At 40.5% G+C, this 25,154-nt stretch overlaps 2 protein-coding genes across 2 annotated transcripts; one reads left to right on the plus strand and one right to left on the minus strand.

The window, feature by feature from the left end:
* Positions 1–373: 373 nt before the first annotated feature.
* Positions 374–6,555, minus strand: ankrd49 (ankyrin repeat domain 49). The gene is made up of 2 exons (XM_070923943.1): positions 6,337–6,555; positions 374–1,153 (listed from the first exon to the last, which is right to left on the minus strand). The coding sequence occupies exons 1-2, from the start codon at positions 6,553–6,555 to the stop codon at positions 677–679; spliced, it is 696 nt and encodes a 231-aa protein (XP_070780044.1). The 3' UTR covers positions 374–676.
* An 8,921-nt stretch (positions 6,556–15,476) lies between these two features.
* On the plus strand, positions 15,477–24,513 carry LOC139302238 (G-protein coupled receptor 83-like). Its single transcript, XM_070925873.1, has 4 exons — positions 15,477–15,920; positions 16,553–16,678; positions 22,330–22,463; positions 23,796–24,513. The coding sequence occupies exons 1-4, from the start codon at positions 15,477–15,479 to the stop codon at positions 24,511–24,513; spliced, it is 1,422 nt and encodes a 473-aa protein (XP_070781974.1).
* The last annotated feature ends 641 nt before the right edge of the window (positions 24,514–25,154 follow it).

Raw genomic sequence — 25,154 nt, forward strand, 5'->3', positions numbered from 1 at the left:
CATCGTCTTCTGTGAAGACTAGAAGAGGTGCCAAACACAGAAAATCATAGCGAGCACACACTGCAGCTAAAAGAAAACCTTACTAGGAAAAAAATGAAGAAACCTTGTGCAGGTCTAGTTTCACAAAGGTCCCACATCATGGCAGCTGAATATTAAGACAGCAAGTGGTTAAACATGAACTATATAACAAACTATATGAACAAACTGAACTATATAAACAAAGAAAATACTTAATAATAAATATTTACTCAGTGCCCTTAAACTCTTGACCTTAAAACTGAACCACACCGTACAACAAAACAGCTTCCCGTCAACTGAAATATCTGCTTACAGAGAGAAACAAGTGTGCACTGGATTTCCATTTGCATTCATTTATTATGGTGCTTTAACAGAAAACATGCATTACCTTGAGACCATGACCATAGGCATCAATACAGCTTTTGAGGAGACATAGACACGAGGGTGTCCACGTGTGTCTGTCAAAATATATTTAGATTCTGCTTATATTATAAACAGTTTCATGTATAAATACAAGTTCAAGTAATGAACGCTCAAGTTCATCTGCGTGTAACATCTGCGTGATAAACTTTAAGTTACCCGCTGTCCATGTTCTTGCAAGGACGAGAAAGAGGGTAAAAACGTAAATGCGAGAATGTGTGTGCACCTGTGTTTTCATTCATGAGATGGGAACCACACTGACACAGTCTTCTACCATCTCGAACAGGAAGTGATGTGGGCCACTACGCCGGGCCACCTCACTGGCCGTCTCTCCGCTGCTGCTGCGGAGGCCCGGCTTGAGGTGTCGCTGAGAGAGGAGGAGCTCTAACGTGTGGGCGGAGTCTGTTTTTAAGGAGCTGGCGTGGGAAGCGGCCAGGTGAAGCGGTGTGAGCCCGCCGTTGGTCTGGGCGTTCAGTTCGGCTCCGCGTCGCAGGAGAAGACTTGCCACAGTGACTCGGCTCCAGCGGCAGGCACTGTGAAGGGGTGTCCAGCCGTCGATGGTGCGAGGGTTAACCTTAGACCCGGCGGCGAGTAAAGCAGACACTGCGTCAACATGGCCGCTGTATGCCGCGCGGTGCAGTGGAGTGTAACCGTCCTCGTCACAGCAGTGCACCAAAAGGGGATCAGCAGTTAACAACCTGTGGACTGTTGGAAGCTGAAAGAAAACACAGAAAGGTCAAAAACTAATGAAATATGTTTTACTCCGGGAGGACCTGTCATTGGAATAATCCTTATCCTGTGTACATACATTCATCAGAACTATCAGAGCATAATTTCCTTCTTCACCTGTAAGACTGCAGTGTAGACACTTTGTTGACCTTTGTTGGCCTCAAACAAAAAAAAAACTGTACAAGTCAGAAAGTCACTAGGGGGACGAAAGGAAAATGCCTGACAGTGCTGGTTTGAGCCCGGTGTTAGTGGCTTATATTCAGCATGCTAAACATCACGCATGCAACTTGAAACGACAGCTCTGACTGGAAAGTCAGCATAATACCACGTGTACCAACACCGTGGCAAACACTGCAGACTGAACCGAACACTTATTTCACGAGGGCATGTTATTGCTGAATAGAAATGGAAAAGGTACTCTACATTGTCTTCCAACTCTTAAAGGGGCAACACCAAGATGAAAAGATTTCCTCAGACAGGCTCAGCGATGCAAACCACGACTATTGAACTGCTCTTCAGGTGTACAATCGGTGGAGTGCCAATTCAAAAGCTGTGAAAAGATGAAGTGAAAGTTCACAACAGCATGTACGTCACCTGCTACTGTTTGATTATCAGCTGACTGAGACTGAGTTTCATACATGCCGCCTCACATGTTGCCTGCACTCCATTTAACTGTGTTTTCTCACCCTTGCCACTGCATTGCAAGCGGCATGGCGGCATGGCCAAATGGAGCACACACTCGAGGACGTACATGTACGTACATTTATAACATTACAATAACATTTCGGCAGGCTGCAGAGGGTGGTAATGTATATCATCGGGTGGAGACACTAATGCACCATAGGGCAGCATTGTGCCAATAAAAGAAGAGAAGACTGCAAGCCATTGTAAACAATACAGGTTTCAAAATATGCCTTTGGTTATGGAGGGAGGAAGTATATTCAACATATTTGTCCTGCAAGGCTGAATGATATAAACAATTGATTTTGGTGACAGATGTTGAAACTTCTAATAGTATCTTTAAGTTACATTGGTGGGCCAGCAAAGTACGCATCAGTTGAGGACACACTTAGAAAGAAAGAAACTATCAAATGACCTCCTGGAGTTCAACTTATCCTGCCTGAAAAAGAGGAAAGAAATGTTGAACTTAATTTGTGATATTAAGAAACTAGTGGGTATTAAATAAATCCAAATGCAAAATCACTGCACCAGAAATAATCTTATTATTAATTATTGACTTTGAATAACATAAGATTTTACCCCTGTGCAATTAATGTTTTGTGTGTTGAAGAAAACTGTTACATGGTAACAGAGTTATATAATGAATTGTGATTAATTAGGTTGGGGCAGAGTTCCCAGAAGCACTGTTTAATTATCCACAGAGTGCATTGTTTTTCCATGACCTTAATGCATTTGAGAGGTTTCACGGTGTATTAAATGTTTTTGCTCTGTTCCTTCTGTACCATTTATTGTCTCGTAGCATGCAAAGTCACACGGCTTTTCCATTCTTCAGCCTAATTTCTGCATTTATTTGCAACTAAATGTTGGGTTTGCTTGAAGGGACAGCGTTGTACTCTACGGTATTTCTGTTCTGCATCAACAGAATATTCACACTTTATTTAAAAAGACTTTATTTGTAATACAAGACTTCTGCTGTGAATAAAAGCAGCTTTTGTTTCAGCTCGAGATTCTGAATAGCAATCTTTTTAAAACGACAATTTCAAACAAATGTGAAAATAAAACAGGAAAATTCAAATAGAAAATTAATTGGCAGCGATTTTCATCATCGACGTAAGTCATTTTTCAATCTAAACCTCTATTATAAATAAATAAAATAAATAAATTATATTTTATAATAAATTATAAATAAAACTATTCTCTGCTTCCAGCTTCTCCAATGTGAAGATCTGCAGCTTTTCTCTGTTTTATATTATTGTATCTCTAGTTTTGGGGGAAAAAAAGAATGTGAACATGTCACATTGGCCTCTGATTGTTAAAATTGTATTACCCAGCACTACGTTTAACATGTTAGTTCTTTTAATTCAATTAGCACAAGAAAGAGAGAAAGTGTGTGCTTTTGAGTCATTGCTTGATCTTTCTCTTTGCAGATACAAATCTGAGGTCAGTCTATTCAGCAACATTTGAGAAATAACCCTCTAACATAATTAGTTCACCGTGTAAAGCCCACTTAACATTGTATACTTTATTCCTAATCAGCATTCATAGCAGCCAGTCTCTCACAGACACATTTATCAGGCTCCAATGGCTCTTTATTAAATTGATAATATCAAAAAGCAGGCACACAAACATCATCCAAGTTACTTACAGTATTAAACAATAATTGCATGCAGTTTATACACGCTGTCTTTGCTGTGAGGGAGGGGTGAGGGCAACATCTTCACACAAAATGCTTTGTCAACATACAATTATGCACAGTGCTCAAGTTCCACTTCTTAGCAGAATGCTGGTGAACCCAAACACAGCATGATTAGTATGGTTTTCACCAACTTTGTGTTTGGGTTGTGCAATAAGACAATTAAATCTAGGGCTGCAACGTTATTTATATGTTCGATTGATATACCGATTTTTTGTTTTTGTTTTCACATTTCACTGACAAGCAGCCAGTTCTCACATCTGAGAGGCTGGAACCATCAAATGTTTGGCATTTTTGCCTGATAAATGACTTAAATGATTAAGTGATTATCAAAGTATTTGCAAGTTGTCTTCCAATTTCAACCTTTCGGACAATGTATTGGATTCAATCTTCAAGCTGGTCAATTTAACATCCCTCTGGGCCCGTCAAAAGTGTAAAGTCATGCACAGGGCCCATGCGTCCAAAGCCAAACTAACCAGATGTGAATCCCTGCTGTCACAAATGTAGAGGAGGTGAGGCTTCCCTTGTTCGCATGTTCTGGACATGTCCAAGCCTGGAAAAACACTGGAGGAACATTTTCCAAACCTTATCCCTCATCCTCAATTTTGACCTAGAACCTAACCCTCTGGTCACCCTTTTTGGCACCACAGATGAAGATGTGCGCCTGACTCCAATCAAATGCCGCACACTGTGATATTACAAAGATGGAGGGATGCTGCCCCGCCCACCCACACTCAGTGGCTATGGGAAATTATTTCCTGTCTAAACCTTGAAAAAACTTTCAGAACCTTCAGTCAAACTTAAGACTTATTCCCTCATCTCATAATTGATTAATCAACTCAACATAACAGCTGATGATCTCCTTACATGACAACTAGAAGTCAATCCCCAAATATGGTCTCTGACGTCACTATGTTTGTGTAGGTTTGGGCTTTTCTTCCTTTATTCCCGCATGGAAATGTGACAATAATGGCATGTATTATCAGGTTTCCTCATACAGATTAAAGAGATAAAAAAAAGATTTAATTGCTCTTACTGTAACACTTCAGTTTTGTTTTTGTTTGACCTGTGGCATGAGAAATTCTAAATAATGTAAATTAAACATGGTGGGTGTCTTAACAAGCTCTGCTGCATGCTGACAATATTTGTGTGTGATCTTTAATGTTCAACAGTAAGTGAAATTATTTCTATGTGACCTGTTCATTTCAGTCAGCACTTTGACAAAAAGGTTAGAGGCCTAAAATAATTTTCTCAGCTTAAGTGATCACTAATTGCATTCCTCTCATCTCGACCTCTGGAACACCCAAAGACATATTCTCTCTCAATTAAATCCACTGGGGAATTTAGCTCTATAATTATTCATTTTCCAACAAACACTGTTAGAAGGTCCTGAATTCATACAGCATCAGTCCTAACTGAGGCCTCTCTGTGTTTTCATGTTTTTCCTTTGTGTGTATGTGTGTGTGTTTCCTCGCAGTCCAAAAGCAATGCATGTTAGGTCATTGCCCCTAAGGGAAGTGACAAATCAGTGAACCACTGCTAAAACTGACCTCTGCATTTTAAAACAACATTTGTCATATTAATGGAGAGATGTGCAAATTCAATTTGCCCGGTCAGTGACAGTTTACAGGTGAATGTTTTGAAAGGGAAAAACACTTGGCGAAGAGGTGAAGAGGAGAGAAAAGACAGAGCCACTAAAAGCAGCTGATGATGCTGAGGAAGATGACTGGGAGCAGAAACAACAACAGGGACTAGTAAGTGCTGTTATTAGGAAGAAAAATATAATTATATGTCTTATTAAGCTGAAACCATCAACTGACACAACTGCAAGCACCAATCCCACAACTGGGAAAGGTCAAGCCCTGAAGATGCAGCATGCTCAGAGCAGTCTATTAAACCTCAATACTGTTTTGGTTCCAACCGAAATATGTCTGAAGCACCAAGTTTGAAACTGTCAGCACTGAAATACTGATCAGATTCTAAATCTTGTTTGCTTATTCTTGGATCACACAGTCCCAGAAAAATATGCTTTATTAAAGCAAAGTTCTTGTTCGGCTACTTGTGTTTGGACAAAATAACATTTGAGAAGTTTGACTTTAGTTGTTCAATTCAACAAAAGGGTTTGATAGAAAAATATGTATCCATATTTCTCAAAGGTATTGAAAAATTATTGTTTTGGTATCAGCAAAACCTTACAAGTGAGTAAATGCGATAGACAACACACTGAACCACTGGTCAGTAACGACTAGAGTTGAGGTGATAGATGACCCAGCAAATCCTGTGAGATTGACAATTGTCACGTGTTCTTGTACAAAAACAAACATGGACGGCAACCAGCAGCAATTTGCCCCAAAATGTGCAGCACTTTCAGTTCAAAATGTTCCAACTGTATGAGGACACCGTGAGCATTGTGTCTCTCTATACAAGCTAGATGCACCGCTGACCCTGTGGTAATTCCCATTAAGTGGTCATGAAAATATTATGCTGAATCTTTTTGTAAATTACAGTACTTGGCTTGCTGAATATTGTTTTTAAGCACTCATTAACATTAAATTATATTAAACATGTTCTTTTTCATTTTTTGGAGAGGAGAGAACAAGTGAGGTACACAGGAAAGAGAGATGATAACAATGTGGACCAAGAGACTGGAGAGGTGGGACTACTGAAAAACAACGAGTTGCATGGGTTTATCCTGTAGCAGTCAGGAGCTCAATTTAACCCCAGCTTCCCACTAGTGTGGCAACACAGGTAACGTTTGAGTTGTGAGGGTGGTGACAGAACAAAACATCACTTACGCGATTGTTTTCTGCTGCCCACAGAATGAGCTCCTTCGGTTTGTCTTTGAGAGTTTCTTCTTTTTCTAGATACCACTCCTCACTGTGGTACCCCTCCTCCTCTTCCATCTCTTCCTCCTCATCCTTGCTTCCGGTCCACAGGCTGCTGGCCCCTCGGGGGATCAGGTGTCCATGTGTATTCAGGAGCTCAAGCTGGTTGAAATCTTCAGGAAACTCCATCACTTGCTGTCTTTGTCAGAGAATCCAAGACGTGGAAAGACACAGAGAAATTAGATAGACGTACAGACATAAATAACTGAGAGGAATATCAAATCGTGATGGAGGACATGGTATGAGAGAATGCTGAAAACTGAGGAAAATTAACATTTAATACTTTTATCTTAGGGCCCCTGGATTGAATTTGACACAAACCCTATTGATCATTTCAGTGTGCTAATTAATATTTTCTGTCTAGTGTCTTGTGCACATGAACGTAATTATAAATATTCACACTGTCCCTGAAAAGCTGAACTGCCTCAGGTAGTATTTGTTACCTTGACTCTGAATAGGGTCAGACTAGTGGCCTTTCAAAATACTAAATACTAAATTTTTCAGTATTTCAGTTTAGTTGTTTTATAATAACTTTTTCAAAAGTATGTGCGTAATCAACCAAGGCCACTGGCAGCTCATTTTTTTTCCTCTGAGCCCCCCCCAGGTCATTATAGCCACGACTGTTATGTTACCATTGCATGATATGGCACGGCTCGACTATAACGATCAGCTAAGAAGCCGGTCTACATTGAGGGAGTACTGCAGTGGAAAATGAAATCAAGAAAAGTACCTGGTACCGAAAGCCGAACTGAGCCGTAACATGCAGTGGAAATGAGGCTTTAGTGTCAGGTGCCATAAGTATCCAAGCATTGTGCTTGGATACTTAAAACAAAAACTAAAAAATTTACATTTAAGTAAGCTTCCCTCCAAATAACAAAAAGGACATTTTCAGAAACTTAAAATGCCCACTTTAGGATTCATTATCAAGGTCAATCCTGCAATCTGGAACTCATTTCCAGTTTTGTAAACTTTTCCCTGGAGCTTTTTAAAAATCATTAAATATTTTGATAGTTTTTTTAAAGCAGAAATGCCAAACATTCTCCTTTACCAGCTTCTCAAATGTGACACTTGTGTGCTTTCCTCCGTTTTATATCACTGTAAATTGATAGTGTTGGACTGTTGGTTGGACAAAACAAGCAAGGATGTCATCTTGCACTCTGGGAAATTGTGATAGATTTTTCACTAGTGTCTGACATATTGTAGATCAAACAATTAATCGAGAAAATAATTCTAGAACTATATTATAATTATAGCCAATAAAAATAACGTCAGCTAGTTGCTGCCCTCGAATATTTTATAGTACAAACATATAAACAAACAATTGTTGTTTTATGGAATGACAAGACATACCTAACCTAGATGACATGTCTATGTTTTGTCCACTCCGTTTATATCAATGAGGGTAAGCTCGACCAAATAATAGAAATATCGAAATATAACGCAATACAGTTAAACAGCACCACTAACTGGAATCTCCAAATCAGTTTAAACAAAAAACGGTTAACTTAATTAGCATTATAACCTTCAACGTCACGTTTATTGCAGAGCTGTTGTATTAGAATAACTTAGTAAAGTAGTGTACCCTTAGTTTTAGCTAGCTAACGTTAGCTGAGTATCTAATGAACTGACAACTGTGTATAAAGTGCTGTAGCCATGGTGAAGCAAGACGAGTAGATTGACGTTAACGTTACATTCAACAAACGTTCAGTTTAACGTTGCATTCAGTTCATTAACGATACCGATAAACACACATAACGTGAACTGTTAATTCAGTTGCTGTGGTCGAAGGTAGACTGGTGAAGCTAACGGTCCGTTTACGTTTACGTTACATTCAACAGTTGAAATTTACGTTGACTTTACTCAAAAACAACAACAATTCTCACTTACTCGGGAGATTTAAGGATTTAAAGGAATTAAAGCTAATCTAAATTCACTCTCACCTTCCAGTTTTGCGGATTCATAACAAACCACGGTCGACTGAAGTGAAGACATATGGGATATGTAGTTGTTTACTATGTTAGCTTTAGAGCGGCGCACCGTTAAAAGACACCACTACCCACAACTACTCGCTGTTGTTAACGTCTTCTTCTTCGGCTTTATTTCCGGTTGTCGAGACGCTGCAACCGCCTGTTTCTGCAATCCATCGGTCATTTTTTGCATTGAACGAATCCTAATTGAAGCCTGGCAGAAAGTCGTACGGCGAAGTAAGTTACAGTAGGATATATCAAGCATCTGGTGATGTCTCTGTGCCCTAGACTTTAGAATTTAGACTTTATATAGCCATACATCCATTAAGTTTGTCTTATATGACAAGTTAATATTACATATCTCAAAATTGCTGTAGAGTAAAATACAGATATTCCAAATTTCCTAAGAGCCGCACCAGAAATGGGCTTCTGAACACATCTCAAACTCGAACCTAACAAAAATGGGACATTTTGCAAAATAACCTTCAAATAATCTTCAGAAAGGACAGAATAAATAACCATTCAGCAGTCAGGGAAATTACCCTGCTAAATGTAAGAGGGAGGGAGAAACACAAGGAGGAGACACTGCATGGAAACTCAGAGGTCCTCTTCTGTGCAGCAATTACGTATACGTAGCCAGCGAGGGAATTGGCTCAGGAGGCAGATTAAAGATCTGGACAGATGAACACCTTGACAAGGATGACCCTCTGCTTACCATCACATACTACACCAAAGGAAAGGTCATGGTCCAAGGGAATGAAGCCAACCTGGAGTCCTTCGAAGAGGCATCCCCCTTGTTGAAAGCTGAGGAGGACTCAAAGAGGATCAGTGTCCCCTTTAACAATGAAGATGATGAGAGCCCTGCAGAGAACCCCACCACCTTGACCATCTCTGACCCTCCCACACCTGCCTTCTCCACCATCCAGCTGATGAGGTGTATGGCCCTGCTGGATCTGGACTCTGCTGAATTCAAAGAGCTGACCCAGGCCAGACTGTCTGACCCCCCTGCCCCCAGACAACACTCTGCAGCAGCTTAAAGAGAAGCTCCAGCAGCTCAAGAGAGACAAGCAGGCCTTAGCATCTGACCTAAGAGGAAGTCTAGAGGCACTCAAACAGGAGAACAGCGTGTTCAGTTTGCCAAAGTGAAGGACGATGCTGAGAATAGTTGAACGAACTTCACCAGGCAAGTCCAACACAGACCATCTCTCCTCAGTCCCCACGATATAACAAGTGCAGCGACACGGGTGATACATCCACACAGTCAGCTGCCAAAACCTCTCCAGCCAAGGAAAGCTTGTGGATATTCACTTGTTTTATTGATTTCAAGAAAGCTTTAGACTCTGTTTGGCATGAAGGGCTCTATTACGGACTTCTACATTATGGTATAGGGGGCAAAATGTGTGATCTGGTTACATCAGTGTGTTTGGAAAATACGTGTGCTGTTAAGATTGGAGACTCGTACACTGAATTCTCGTGTTTGTCAGGGCTGCAATTTAAGTCCGGCTTTAATTAATGTGTAAATGAACTTGCTGTTCAGGTGGATGTGCTGCTTTCTTTTGGTATAACCATAACAGCATCAATGAGTATCAACAAGGCAGCGAATACACTAAAAGACAAAGTTTGAAGAGATCTAAATGCAATAAAGAAAACATTTTTCCTAATTAAAATTGGTTGAAAATATTTGATAGTGTCATCCAGCCCATTGCACTGTATGGTAGTGAAGTATGGGGTCCACTCAGTCATCAACCCAGACAAACATGCAACAGAGTCTTTACATCCTGACTTCTGCAGACCACACACCAACAAATGCATGTAGAGCAGAATTAGGAAGATACCCACTGATAATTAACATTCAAAAGAGAGCACTCACATTTTTTAATCACCTTAAATCCAGACCCCTAGACACACTCCAATCCAAAGCCCTCCAAACCCAAGAGCTGAGCCCAGAAAACAGTCCCCCATGTCAGTCGGTGCTGAGACTAACTGCCCCCTCACAGACACACTCTGACCAGTCTCACAACAACTCTGCTTTGGGAAGAAGAAACTAAAAGCCAAAGAAGATTAGATGTTATCTGGCTCCATGAAGAGATCATGATTTGGCAGAATATCTCTGCCAGAGACAGAAAGCAGAGACAGATCCTCACCAAGTACAGGCTTAGTGACCACAAACTGGCGACCCAAAAAGGAAGACACACACAAAAAAGCTTTGGGAGCTGTTATGGTTCAAAATTTATAAGTGAAGCCCATTTATACATCAATCTTAAAGTTGTGTTAATGTTCATATCACTGTTATTGGGTATTGTCCAAATATTTGGACAAATTGTATTTTGATGCTTTGGGAACATTGTTTTTTTAAACCTTCATGCCAAACAGAAAAGCAAGACACGGGCTCGACAGGGTGCAAATTGTTATGACTATTCGTGCTTGATGGTTCAGCCGCTGAACACCCTTGACCTTGAATAGATTCAGTGGCTCAACAGAGACACATAGAAATCACTGACATAAACTAATGAAACCTTTTGCAGACAGTACAAAGGCTGTTTTGAAAGCTTGCAGGGAAAAGGACAACTTGAGTTTCTGAGATACGATTTGCAGCCAGATGAGACATCACAAATTAGTCACAGTGCCACATCTCCAGTCCCTGTTGGATAGGAGCACTGTAATAAAGTAAGCACAATGTCTCTGTTTACTTATTATTTTTATAAGTTAGACAAGGTGCCACACTGCTTAATAATTGGATGTTTGCTGGTGCTTCTGCTGGTAAAATCAAGACTAAAACAGCATCTATGGAGATCCATAACAACACAGAGGTTGTGTTGATGCAGCCGTAATAATACTGCTGAGTGTTGTGTCTTACTGTAAGGATGGTATATAACAACATGCTCACAGAGACTCAGAGACACTTCAGGAATCAGATGCTGACTGACGTTGGGCCATCGTCCTTCAGTTAAATGAGAGATCTCTGTTAACATTAGCCTGTCCGTATCCCATCTACTTGTTTCCAAACTCTATGATAAAATAATATCCTTGGTGTTACGCCCAATCCTTAAGTGGCCCTATGGGGTGAACAACACTCCACCACACTGGCCCACATCCACAGAACCACAGAACAACACCTTTAAAATGACCAAATCCATGAGATTTATTAACATGTAGACATGCAAGCACTAAATCAAGTCCACCAAAATACACAAAGTCAAAACACAACAGCAACACAAAATCCCAGGCTGAGAGGCAGCAAGGCCAGCAGTCCCCATGTCAGAAGTCTCTCTCAACAGATGCTGGCACAGGAGCTTTTACGCACACACAATTCAGGCCAGGTGCACCTCTTCAAGCAATCAGATGTAGCACACCTGGGCGGAGCTAGAGAGGGCAGAAGAGGAAAAAGGGTACAAACAGCACAGGGAACATGAAGAAGTGTAATTATTTGTTGATCATGAGCCAAAGACAGAAATGTGGTGGAGCTTTTACAGATGAATCGTGGGTTATAAATAATGCAGAGTTGTAGTAGAAAATTAATTATCTCATGCTCCTTCATGTTGAATGAGGACATGATTTATCTGACATTCAAAAAATGAAACATTGTGTTGCTCCCTTTTGTAGCCAAAAGACACACACACACACACACACACACACACACACACACACACACACACACACACACATCATCATCATCATCATTCTGAAAATGATAATAATAATAAGCTTTATTTATAGCTTACTTCTTGAATCCCTGGTTACAAACTTCATCACAGACAATAATAAAAGTGAAAGGAGAACTCAAAGAATAATTCGATACTATTTGTTTTCTTGCTGAGAGTTACATTGATGCCACTCTCGTGTCTGTACAGACAGCTTTACTCAGCACAAAGGCTGGAAACAGCCTGGCTCACCACAAACTGATGTTTTAGACGTTGGTTTTTGTACGGATTAAACAAGTGAAATATAAGGTTTTAATTATTGAGCTTCAGCTGGTAGGCAGATTTAGTCAGTACATGACTCAAATTATATGTACTTGTACTTTACTTGAATATTTCCATGTCGTACTTTTTACTCCACTACATTTCTCTGACAGCTTTAGTTACTTTTCAGATAAAAAGTTTATATAGATAACCTATAACAGGTATTTAAAATAATATATTGGTAAGGGTTGAGCTACCAAATAGTAATATATATAAAGTAAAGTTAAAATTAGCTCCACCTCGACTAGCTACAACATTAACAGTAATGTTGTCGTGATTATAATAATAGGATGATATAGTATATGATACAGCAGCGTTATCGTAGCTTTAGCTGCCTAATGAGTACTTTTATTTTTGACACTACGTTTTGTTGTTAATATTTTTACTTAAGTACATTTTTGAAGAGGACTTAGACTTGTAACAGTATTTTTACAATGTGACATTGTTACTTTTACTTACAGAGCCAGCCTAGTTGTTTCCCCCTGTTTCCAGTCTTTGTGCTAAGTTAAGTTAACCGGCTGCTGGTTGTAGCTTCATATTCAGCGTATAATCAATCGGAGGGGTGCCGATCTTCTCCTCTAACTGTCATCAAGAAAAATGTCCCAAAATGTGGAACTATTGCTTAAAAGGAGATGAAAGATATTAATGGCTGATCATTATCACACAAGGCAGGTCGTTCCAGAGCCTTAGCTCTCTGTCGCCTCTGGTTTTAAGCCTCTGGGACTCTAAATACCTTTTCCTGAAGATCTCAAGCTGGTTTGGGACAAAAAGATCAGCCACAGATCAAGGAGTGAGGGAGCCTTAAAGTTAATCAGTAAGTTCTTAATATCAGTCCTCAAGCTCATCATGTTTGATAAATCATTTTTTATATCAAGTTTTATCAAAAGTCGATCAGTGATGTCTGAGATGTTGTATGTGATGGACAGACTTGCAGACTGGGTCAACATACATACAGACTATGCCCACATGTAACTAAGCAGCAGGTCAGAAAGTAGATGAATGACTGATGTTATAGAAAATCCTGAATTATTGATATGATTAGTGAACAACTGGTCCCCATGTCCTCACACTTTCCACGCTTCCTTTATCACCACTCATCACTTAAGCATGACTTAAGATAACGGATGTTTGTGGGAATGAAGGAACGTTGTGATGAATCTCACACTATTCATTGCTTTCATATTAATTTCTTCACACAAATTATTACCCGTTCGCTTGGCATGGTTTAAAGTTGTGACTCAGATGGTGATAAGAAATGATCATGAGTGATGGGGCTTTTAAGTAATTATTCTAAATTATACATTTTATTATCCACATCATGCTCAGAACAAAAAATATTTTTATGTCTGGTTGCAACACAGCAAGGAATAATTTCGCTCCAGATGTTTATGACATTTTGATTACAGGCCCCTAATTACTATACTTTACCTCAGGCCCCCCTACGAGAAAAGACCTGAGCTGACTACATGGTATTACATGAACTAGATGTAAACTTCATTTACACATTAAAATGCCTGAGGGTGAGTCCTTGCCTTGGGCGACTATGACTCAGGACGCACAACGTGGACTGGAGGGAAATGTGGAGAAAATCAGTTTTGCTCCGAACAAATAGGTTACCTATGCCAGATAGAGGAACTAATTTGATTTGTTTGGCTACCGAACACCCCGCGGCTCAATCTGCGATTCAAACAAGACAAACATTTCCTCTTTGTGTTGGATGGAGATGAGTATCTGACTTTTAAAACAACCGCTTCACCCTGTGGACAAACATCAAGTCACTCCGCTCTGCTCCCACGCTGCCCGGCAGACTGAGTCAAATGAAGTTTTAGCAGCGCAAATCAATAAGAGTGGACAACAAGAGGACGGATGGTTCTTCACACACAGGCTCCAGTTTCTGTCCTCAACTCACTGAACACCAGGTAGCTTTTCTCTGAAGTGTTCATAGTGGCAAGCCCAAAACAAACTACAAAACAACAACAGAGACAGAGAGCGAGAAAGGATTTCTATTGAATATTTGAACTTGAGATTTGTATCGTTTCAATGTCACATGAAAGATTACTTACAACTGCTCTTCAGAAGAATAGTGATTTTGCTGCTGCTCAGCCTGTTCAACAGTGACCACATATTGTGTTTTTTCTTTGGGATGCCAGTGTGTCTTCCTTTTTGTGGTCACTGAGCCTGTACTTGGTGAGGATCTGTCTCTGCTTTCTGTCTCTGACAGTAGAGAGATATTCTGCAGGTTCATAATCTCTGGGGCCAGGTACATTTAATCTACTTTGGCTTTTAGTTTCTTCTTTCCAAAGCGGTGTTGTTGTGAGACTGCGTCTCAGAGGGGACAGTTAGTCTCAGCGCAGACTGACATAGGGGACTCTCTTCTTGGCTCAGGTCTTGGGTTTGGAGGGCTTTGGAAGGGAGGGTGACTAGGGAGCTGGATTTAAGGCGATTAAAAAATGTTAATGAATGTTAATAATCAGTGGGAATCTGCCTAGTTCTGCTCTATGTACATTTGTTTTTCTGTGTATGTGTGTAAAATGTATTAAACCCATTTTCTCTTAATTGCATTTTGAGCTTTTAAGCTTTTTCTTTTAGTGAATTCACCGCCACGTTGAAACTCACTGATGTTGCTATGGTTATACCAAAGTAGGTATAACTCATACTTTATTGAACTATTTGATTATTTATGGTAATCTGGTATTTGTTCTCCTGACATCTGGGGCGTTTTAGAAGTCATGACATTATTTTGCTTCATATTACTGCCAGGGTCCAGTTCTTTTCTACTATGTCGCCGTAGTTCTTGTTCAGTAGGAGACATTATAACAAGGTCATCACCTCCCTATCCAGGAGGAAGAAGCCAGGAGCAGCATATTGATATAACTGACCTCTCTCTCTCTCTCTCTCTCTCTCTCACACACACACACACACACACACACACACACACACACTCAAGGTTTAGGAACAGCAGCCGCGCTGTTGAGTCGCATCAGTAACTTGTTGCTCATGCTTCAGCATCTCCACATCACTTGAGTGACACGAGGGACGGAGCCGGTGTCCAGCTGACAGTCGCACAGGTTTTCCAAAGAGAATAAGAAAAGCCAAAAAAGAAAAAGAAAACAGTGATAGAATGAGAGCTGTGCGTGTTTGTTTATATGTGGTCCTCTGCATGTGCAGCCCTGACGGGGCAGCAGCAGCTGGACGAAGCCTCAACGACTCCTCACTTCTGGAGGAGGAGATATTTTCTTACACGGAGCGTTTACTTAACGTTTCGGGGCAGGTGGATAACCGGACTTCTGGATTTTACCTCCTGGACTTTGACGAGGGGATGCTGGAGGACTGGCGCTCTCTGGCCAGTAAGAAGCGCCGCGGGGGGGAGTCGCAGGACGGCAGCGTCAAGGCGCTGCTGGTGGCCGCTTACTCTCTGATCATCGTGATCTCCCTGTTCGGGAACACCCTGGTGTGCCATGTGGTGGTGAAAAACAAGCGCACCCAGTCCGCCACCAGCTTATTTATTATGAACCTCGCCGTGGCAGATATCTTCATCACTGTGCTCAACACGCCCTTCACTCTGGTAAGACCCGCCCTCACCGTCCATTGACAGCTGGGCTGCTCTTGTCTTAAGAAACAAAGTGCAAACTTTCATTACTTTCTGTGGATTCAGGAAGGCTGGTGAAATATTTGAAAATGACCTAAATGTCTCTTCAAACACGTTTTTATTAGGAATTAAAACATTTATTCCCCCCCACACACAGTATCCCACCTGTTTTCCTTTTCTTTTTTTTTCACCACCTTTGCAAATGTCTGCATTTGGGCCATACCTGCACTGCCCCAAGTGTATAATGCAGTAGGCCTATTAAGACTATTGACACCAAGAGATGGCGCCATTTGTGTCATAGAGAGAGAGGGGATCTCTCTGTGTGGAGAGAGAGACTTGATACATGTATCTATCTAGGTCCTATCTATTCCCTGGATTTATGACTTGCTGTGAAACCCAAACTTTTAAAGCACGTTCCCATTGCCAGTTAAATATTTAATCTAGAGACACGACTTCATGAGTTTGATCATTTGTGTTTTCATCACTATTCCTGAACTTGACAGTTACAATTGATGTCTTATCTTGATGGATGGATGAGGTTGGTGAATTGATGTGCGTACATGATCTACTGTGTGTGTGTGTGTGTGTGTGTGTGTGTGTTCCCTCAGGTCCGATTTGTGAACAGCACCTGGGTGTTTGGGAGGACAATGTGTCACATCAGTCGCTTTGTACAGTACTGCTCCCTGCACGTCTCCACTCTCACACTCACCGCCATTGCACTGGACCGACGGCAGGTTTGTTCACATGAATGTTTTAGTCAGAAAGGTTTCTGCCTGCCAAAAATCAGTCCCACTTATTAAAGTGGTGGAAAGTAATTAAATACATTTACTCAGATACCGTACTTAAGTAAAATCTGAGGTACTTTTACTTCCTACATTATTTCAATATTGCACTTTTTGCTCCACAATATTTACACAACCAACAGATTGTAAAGTTTATTTATAGTGTAGTCTGTTTCATTTGTTTGCTTACTCTTACTCTCTTATTAAAGTTATTAATAGTGAGTCGTTTTTAATGCTGCCCAGCTGTGTAATAGATAACATCTCCTGCTGCCTTCATAACAGAACAATCTCTCACAAATTTCATACTTACTTACTTACATACTTACTGATTCTTAGGTAGAAGGAAATTGAATTTTTTCCAACAAAACACTTTAAAAACAAACCATTAAAAATGAGTCGATATGAAGGTGTGTTTGTTTATTATTTAAGATCAGACGCAGATTACTGTTGGAGCTGTGTGAGCTTTGCCCATCTCTTGCAGTGCGTGTGTGGGAAGGAAATCAAATAAATGACTTTAGCTGAACTGCATGAGATATACTGTCTTATAACGAATGCTTAAACAGTCACACACCCAGAGAAAGTTGTAGATTTATTGCCATTGTCACTAGCAGCACAGAGATGGCATGAAAAAAATCACCTAACGCAGATCAGACTTTTTTCTTTGGATTGAAGGTTTTGGGCTCGACTAAGAATTAGCAAACATTTAGAGCAACAGTTATTGACTCAGACCGGCCTCCCGACCCTGACGGGACTTAAACCTCTTCTCTCTCAGCTTTTCAGCACCTTTATGTTTTTGTCATCTCTCATCTTGTTCCTCTCCACTAATTATCAATGTAATGTCACCAACAGAGATGCGAAAGTGGCGGGGAGAGAGAGGCTGACAGAAGTAACACCCAACCACAGTCAGTCACACAGCACTTGGTTATTTTTATTTAACAAATAAGAATAAGATAAAGTGTTTTGTGTCTGAAACACTGAGAGGCAGGTTTGATGCTCATGAAATGAAATGAAAATTGCAGCCTGTTGCACCTAATTTCCATAAGCCTGTATTCTGACCAGAGGGGAGGATGTTTCATTTCCTTAAACAAGATGGTCTGGATTTACCCAGAAGTACTCAAGGGACAAGGGAGCCTGCTGCTCACCAAGGATTTTACTGGCTACCCGGTTTTATTGCTGATTTATAAACCTGTTTATAAAGCCATTAATGCAACTAAAACATGCTCAATACAGTTCACCTTATTATAAAGTGGCCACATGCATTCAAATATGGCCTGTTGTCCATTCCTTGGCACTGGACAGATTTATAGGCAATGGACAAAAATCTAAATCTAAAAATGACGTGTATCATGTCTGTGTGTTCAGATTTGAGGCAATTCTTGTTGGCTCTGAAAGTAACAATGAAATCACAAGTCAGACAGACTTCCCCCCTCTACTCCTCATAGCTGTGTAGAAAGACAAGAAGCTACAGTCCTATTATTTAAGGTGAAGATACCAGAGGACACTGTGCAGGTTATAGGCTGTAATCTTGTTTTACAGCTGGTTCTGAAATTGCTCCTTAGACAGTTGATTTTTTCCCTACATGAATCTGAAGTATGTAGAGTTCACACAGTGAAAGCTCCCAATGCAAAAAATTCTATTATCACCACCACACATTGCCCACATAACAAGCCCTCATAGGGTGCTCTGCAGTGAGTAGTAAACAGGGATTTCAGACTTTCATGAATCATTGTGTCACTTCTGCAGGTGTTGTTGACTGTGATGTATGACTTACCTCTGGAGCTAAAGCAATGCATTGTATTGTGTGATTTATCTTAAATAAGTAGTGCACATGCTACAAACACTGTACTTTATTTTTACTTTCAAAGTTCCTCTTTGACTTTGGAAACAGCTGTTGACAAGACAATCTCACCTCAAAGTACATTTAGTAGCTGTTCTGGAGCTTTTAATCATATCACACAATCCTCATTAGCAGATTGAGTTTACTCATTTGCCATGGAGTTGCAATTTAAAGACATTTCGTCCATGTTTGTTTGTTTGTTTAGTAATTTTTTTAACTATATATCTTGCAAGGGAGTCTTCTCACTGAGCCAGATGTGACACAATATATGGTGCAAATAGTTAAAACTTAGAATTCAAACAAACCCTCAAATAAGATGGCAGAAAGTGGATATAGTGAACTACAGTATAAAGCAGAGAGAGACAGTGAGAAAAAACACTGCTGCTGTATCTGCAGGCTCATGTAATTCCCAGTAAACATGACCTTGTAACAACAAATATAATCAATGATTGGCATCTCAAACAATAACAGTCTAATAGAAATGACATGCTGAGAGAAAAATGTTTTAAGGCAACAATAACAATAACAATAGTATTTTCATTCAACCACGAATGAAACAGGACTGTCTATTGACACTAGATAACCATCAACTACATTTTAAGTCTCATAGTGCAACACAAGCATGATTTTTTTTGCCAAATGAGTTTTATAGTTAACTCCTGCTGAAACTCTGTTAGACCTCTGAGTGAATGGGAAAATTACATCTGCCCTCAGATACAACCAAAAAATGACATCAGGCTGCGTCTCAACCTGACCTGAACAATGCTGAAAAAACTGGCCCACGATTAAACCTAATGGTGACTCCTGGTAAACAGCAGATTACAGTAGTTTTATAGTACACTGTTTGCAGTTAGTATAAAATAAATCAATAGAAATGATACAAGTGAAGAGAAAATGTTTTCTGAGGTGTCCCTGGAGCTTTTTCACCACCATTCACAACTCCTGAATTCCCTCTGTGCCTAGCATTGTGGGAGACTAGTGTCCACCAAATCCCACTCAAAAATCAGGGTATTTTAGTATTCATGCATAGTAAGTGCTTTTCAGTGTGAACACACTGCATATTCAATTAACATGTAGTCTGGATTTGGTACACGGCTACAGTGAGAGCCTGCCAGCGCTGTCCATGGTGCTGAATGTGAAGGGAGCGACAGTGTTGAGATGGAGAATAATGACTTCATGTAAATTATTTTTTTCAGGCATCCCATGATATCAGAGAAATGTGGGTGTACATGTGTATATCAATGCAGTCAACACCGGGCAGTAAAGGTTACATAATCTTACAGTGTCTTACATTCACTGTCAGGTAAAGGTAAGGGTCAAGGGACACAGCTCTGACTCGAATGTAGATGTGCTTGAGGTGAGTTTTAGTCTTGAAAAGATCCACTCTTTGGATGCCGTTTTTGCCGTAAACACAGAGAATATTACAATAGCAATGAACTGACATGGATACAGCTTGATGGCCTTGAAAAGATAATGTAGCCGATAATGATGTTTAATTCGAAGGCTTTCATTATATTCCGTTAAATTTTTCTTGTGCATTGCCTCTATGTGCACCATTGGGTCCAGCAAGTGTCCCTCCTCTGCTGCACTGATGTCTGCGCTGTACAGATCCCCAGAGATGTTTGGAAGTTACTACTTTTCTAATAGCCTTACAAATGGAAGATAAAATATCTTCTGTTGTGAGTGTGTGCTGGAATGGCTCCCCATATATACTGTATAGTGCTTCATTACCGTCCACGAACCACGTTTCATAACACCATCGCATGTAAATAACACAGTAGAATAGAGGTGATGATCATGCAAAGAAGAGGATTCATTTGAAAAGAAGGGCTGTAAATGGAGCTCATCATTTAGGCTGCTAATGTACCAATGTGCAAAAAGCCTCTATTTTTAGAAGTAACAAATGTACAGGCACCTCATACTGGAGACGTTTGATGTATCTGTATAAAATGAACAGACGGTGAGGCAGAATGTACGAAGATCACATACTGTCTTAATTGTGTTTGGGTGATTGTGAGTGGCTTTTAAGCCCGCTGTGCTTTTGGATGTATTCCTATTAATAATTGTTCCAGTCTGTGATGTACCCGTATATCAAAACATTTTTTGCTCAAGTAGCAGGTGTACTTCCAACTCCAACTCCATAATGCTCCTTCCACAGCCTGAATGTACCTTGGGTCAAATCTTTAATGGCACTTCTGATGACTAATGTGCCCTCTGCTGCTGGTGAAAATTACTTTGAAACATTTTTATTCTCAGATGATTTGTAACTCTACATGTTTCATCACCAATGATGCCTAGGAGAGTTCAAATATTACAACCACTCTGAAGTCCAGCTTAATTAAACAAGCTACACCCGTTGGTGAATAAAAGCCTTCTTCTTCATTTAATGTGTAATGAATGAATATATAATTATTCTCAGTTGTCTCCCTCAGTTTAACAGTGAAGGCAGCGTTTGAGTTGCATATATACAGCTGTGGAGCTAAAAAATGTTTCTCTCTACACTTGTTTCATTATTTGTTAATCTACAACCATAAAGTGTATTATGTGAATTAATAGAAAATATTGTTTTTTGTCAATGTGATCCTGTTTGTGGCAAGAGATGAATTTCTTCTACTGGTTCCGAGAGTTTGTTCTGTGCGATGCTTCGATTCTGGACTGTCTAACACACATTTGTGAAATAGCTGGTCCCTAGGCTGGCTGACCTTTCACCTCCTAACGTCACAAACCCGACTACTCTGCTGAAGCCTCATATTAACCTTACTTCACTTTTGAATATGTATGGGCTAAAACCTCCATTCTGTCTGAGGTTCTCACATGGAAATTACAAAATGTATTTTATTCTATTCATATTCAAATATTTGTATCTATGTTCTGTTAAAATTTTAAATGCAGGGTTCTTACTTGTGATGGAGTATTTTTATAGAGTAGTATAGGTACTTTTACTTGGGTAAACAATCTGAATATTTCTTCCACCACTGCTCTCTTAAACTACTTAAATGCCGTACATGTTTTCACACAGCCTCCCTACTGAGGCCAACATGCCTTTTGAAAAAAAAAAAGTATCTATAGTTGTAGAAATATGAAGGCAGCTGGAAACTTGAGAAAAACTGAAATTGTATTGCACCGAATAAACCAACCTACCAAAATAGAATATAGAAAATATACAAAAAAAACAAATAAACAAAAACAAGCAAGCATATTTGGCAAAGAAAGAAATGCAATACAAGTTTAACAAGTTCACAAGTTCAGTTTACAGTAACTAGACTGGATTTTCTAATTTCTCAGGAACAGGAAGTCTTTTCTTTTTGCTCAGTTTGTTGATGTTCAAGGTCTGTGCAGTCAGTGCAGCAGGGACGTTGTGTCTCCCCTTTGATGCCTCTGGTCACTCAATACATTCACAGTCAGGAAATATATAAAAACCCTCCGCTTTTGATGAGCAAGAGGTTAATGAACAGTTGTATAAAAAAAAAAATGTTTTCCACTGGTCGCAGCTGTGACTGTAAAAATGCTCCCAGCAAATTACATGACCTAATGTTAACACACTGCTTCACAAATTGGTTTGAGCTTCAGTGATGTTATTCTTTGGCCATTGGTGGACTTTTGATTGGATATGAGTCATTTCTGAATGTGTAATGTGTAAAAAACTGATCAACAGAGTGCTGATATTAAAATTCAAACCTCAAGATTAATACACAGATGTGGACGGATGTATTTCATGTATTGATCCAACGTGTGTGTGTGCATGCATGAATATTTTATTTTCCAGGTGATTTTACATCCTTTGAGACCTCGCATGTCCCCAGCACAAGGTGGTGTTTGGGTCGCTGTTATCTGGATAATGGCCAGCTGCTTCTCCCTCCCACATGCAATCTACCAAAAACTCCTGACTTTTACATACAGGTAAGATGATACACACTCGTACGTTTTAAAAAGGAGGGATCAGTTGGAAGTGTTCAAAAGTATTTATGGTGGTTAGCAGCAGAGAAAGATGTTGGTGATTAGACTCCGTCGATGTGAAGCATCTTCATTGAATGTAGGCTCATATGAAGATACGTGATTGGACAGGGTCCCTCTGAGTCTGGACTAATTTGACGGATTTTTCTGTGCTTTACAAAACCGTTACAAATCACTGCTGCCAAAAAATAAATGTTTTGTGATCTTACACAGCTCTGGTGAAGGTTTGGTTAGGTTTGGGCACAAACATGAAGGATCATGGTTTGGGTTAAACAAACTACTTGGTTAAGGGTTAGGGAAACATTGTGGTTTTGGTTAAAATTCAAAATTCGTTTAGGTTAAGCAACTTTCATTGTCATGGTCACAATAATAAACACGTGCATGGTTAAGATTAGGGAGGCAGGGAAGAAAAGAACCAAGGTTGATTGTCAATTGACAAAAAGTCCAACGCTTTGTTGACCATCCATCCCCCGTCCTCTGTGGTTCTTGATCAGTGTCACCCGACTTCCTCCTTTTGGTGACATCAGAATTGTGAATGTAAGCACTTTGATAGCGTGGGAAAGCGGAGGTGAAGGAAAAGATCAGAGTGGGAAAAAATAACAGAAATTCACCCAAAATAAAGACAAAAATGTGGGAGATTATTGTTATTATTGCTATTTATGGGATGGTATGCTGAATATGCAGAGTACATCAGATTAGGGAGGTGCGACTTGTCAATATCCCTCTAGTATGAACAACCTTTATCTTCTTATTTCTCCTCATTTAACCCTTCTCTGAATGTTTTATGACCATATCTGAGTCATTCCCCCCGTCATGTCCTCTAAATGTACTCACAGAGAGCTTAAACGATAAGTTGATTAGTGGATCATTAGGAACGTAATCAGCAAACAAAAACAAAAAACATTCATCAATTGAGTCAGTTTTTAAGCAAAAATGCCAAAAACTCTCTGGGTCCAGCTGCTCAGATGTGAGGATTTTTTTGTTTTTTGGTCATACAAGACAATTTTTTTTTGTGTTTTTGGGCTGTTAGTCGGACAAAATAAGCAATTCAAATATTTATCAACGTCCTCTGGGGCATTATAGTGTGGAATTTCACTATTTTCTGCCATTTTACAGTCGCAACAATTAATCGAGAAAATTAATTGTGTAATCGATAATAAAAACAATTGTTATTGTGTAATTGCAGCCCTACACTCACCTGTGACCTTGTCCTCACCTCCTTCCCTCCCTCACTAATGTGTCTGTCCCTCTCCTTTGTGCTGTAATTCTCCGCACCAGTAAGGAAAAGGAACGCAGCCTGTGTGTCCCAGACTTCCCAGAGCCATCAGATGTCTACTGGCAGTATATTGACCTCCTGACCTTCATATTACTGTACATGCTGCCACTCCTCATCATCACTGCCTCCTACGCCACAGTGGCCTGCCGGCTTTGGCGCCACAACGCCATCGGTGACACCACAACAGCTCAGCACGCCGCCCAGAGAAGAAAGCGCCGGCGGACGTTGGCCATGTTGCTCCTGGTGGTCGGGGTGTTTGCCATCTGCTGGTTCCCACTCAACTGCTACGTGGTGCTGCTGTCCAGCCAGGCCATCCACTCCTCCAACGCCCTTTACTTCTGCTTTCACTGGCTGGCTATGAGCTCCACCTGCTACAACCCTTTCATCTACTGCTGTCTGAATCCCACCTTCCGCCAGGAGCTGAGGCTCCTCTTCGACATGTGCAGGAGGAAACGGCGGTCGGCGGTCGGGTTGGAGCCAGCGCTCCGCCCCGCAGCTGCCTGCGCTCCTTGTCACAGGACTGCCTGGCCCGACAACCACGAGTCCTCGAGGCCAAGGCTCGCTCTGTCCCACCCGGGCCACGCCTCCTCACAGCGGAGTCACGCCTCCTCCAGTCAGGCCCACAACCTAAAAGACACACATGTGCTCTTCACCGCCAGGCAGGCCCTCACAGGACGAACCGATATCCTCTCAGTGGAGCCCATCGTGGCCGTGAGCTGACTGGGAATAGATGCCACAAAGTGATGGGACTTTGGTATTTGAGATTCTTCATCCCATTTTAGGATTTCATCATGTTCCAAAGAGGACTAACTGAAGTTTCTTAATATTATATTCTTGTGAGAGAAAAAACAGGCTCCACAATCTGAATCTGATGTACATTTTTTGTCCAAAGAAATCTTGTGCAATGTCAGGCGTTGATGTTGATGGTCCATATCTGTTTGCTCTGTCTGTGTCTTTTCTTTCTGTGACTTCACAACTGAATCTCCCTGAAACTGTGAAAAAATGTAATGTATCACTCAGTTGTGACAGGATCTGTTCATAAAGGGTTTCCCTTGAAGACTTTGGTGTCTGCCTGCAAGGACAGCATCTCAGTTGCTATATGAACATGTTGAGAATGAAATCGTGTTCACATTGATCCACATGTCACATCCTGCTGCTTTTTTCAGTTTATCTGTGATTTACATATAGCCAGAGGGTTTGTAGAGTTCACAAACAAGATATTACAGCAGTGAGGGTGACCTATCTTCCTCATCGCACAGTTCACAGTATTACTCTGTACCATGGACCGTTTAGTCTCTCAAAAGTGGACAGTCATGAGAGAAACGTGGTAAAATCCAGAGCAGTGATCCTAGATTGCACCA

The sequence above is a fragment of the Enoplosus armatus genome, chromosome 2, assembly GCF_043641665.1.
Source record: "Enoplosus armatus isolate fEnoArm2 chromosome 2, fEnoArm2.hap1, whole genome shotgun sequence".
NCBI lineage: Eukaryota > Metazoa > Chordata > Actinopteri > Centrarchiformes > Enoplosidae > Enoplosus > Enoplosus armatus.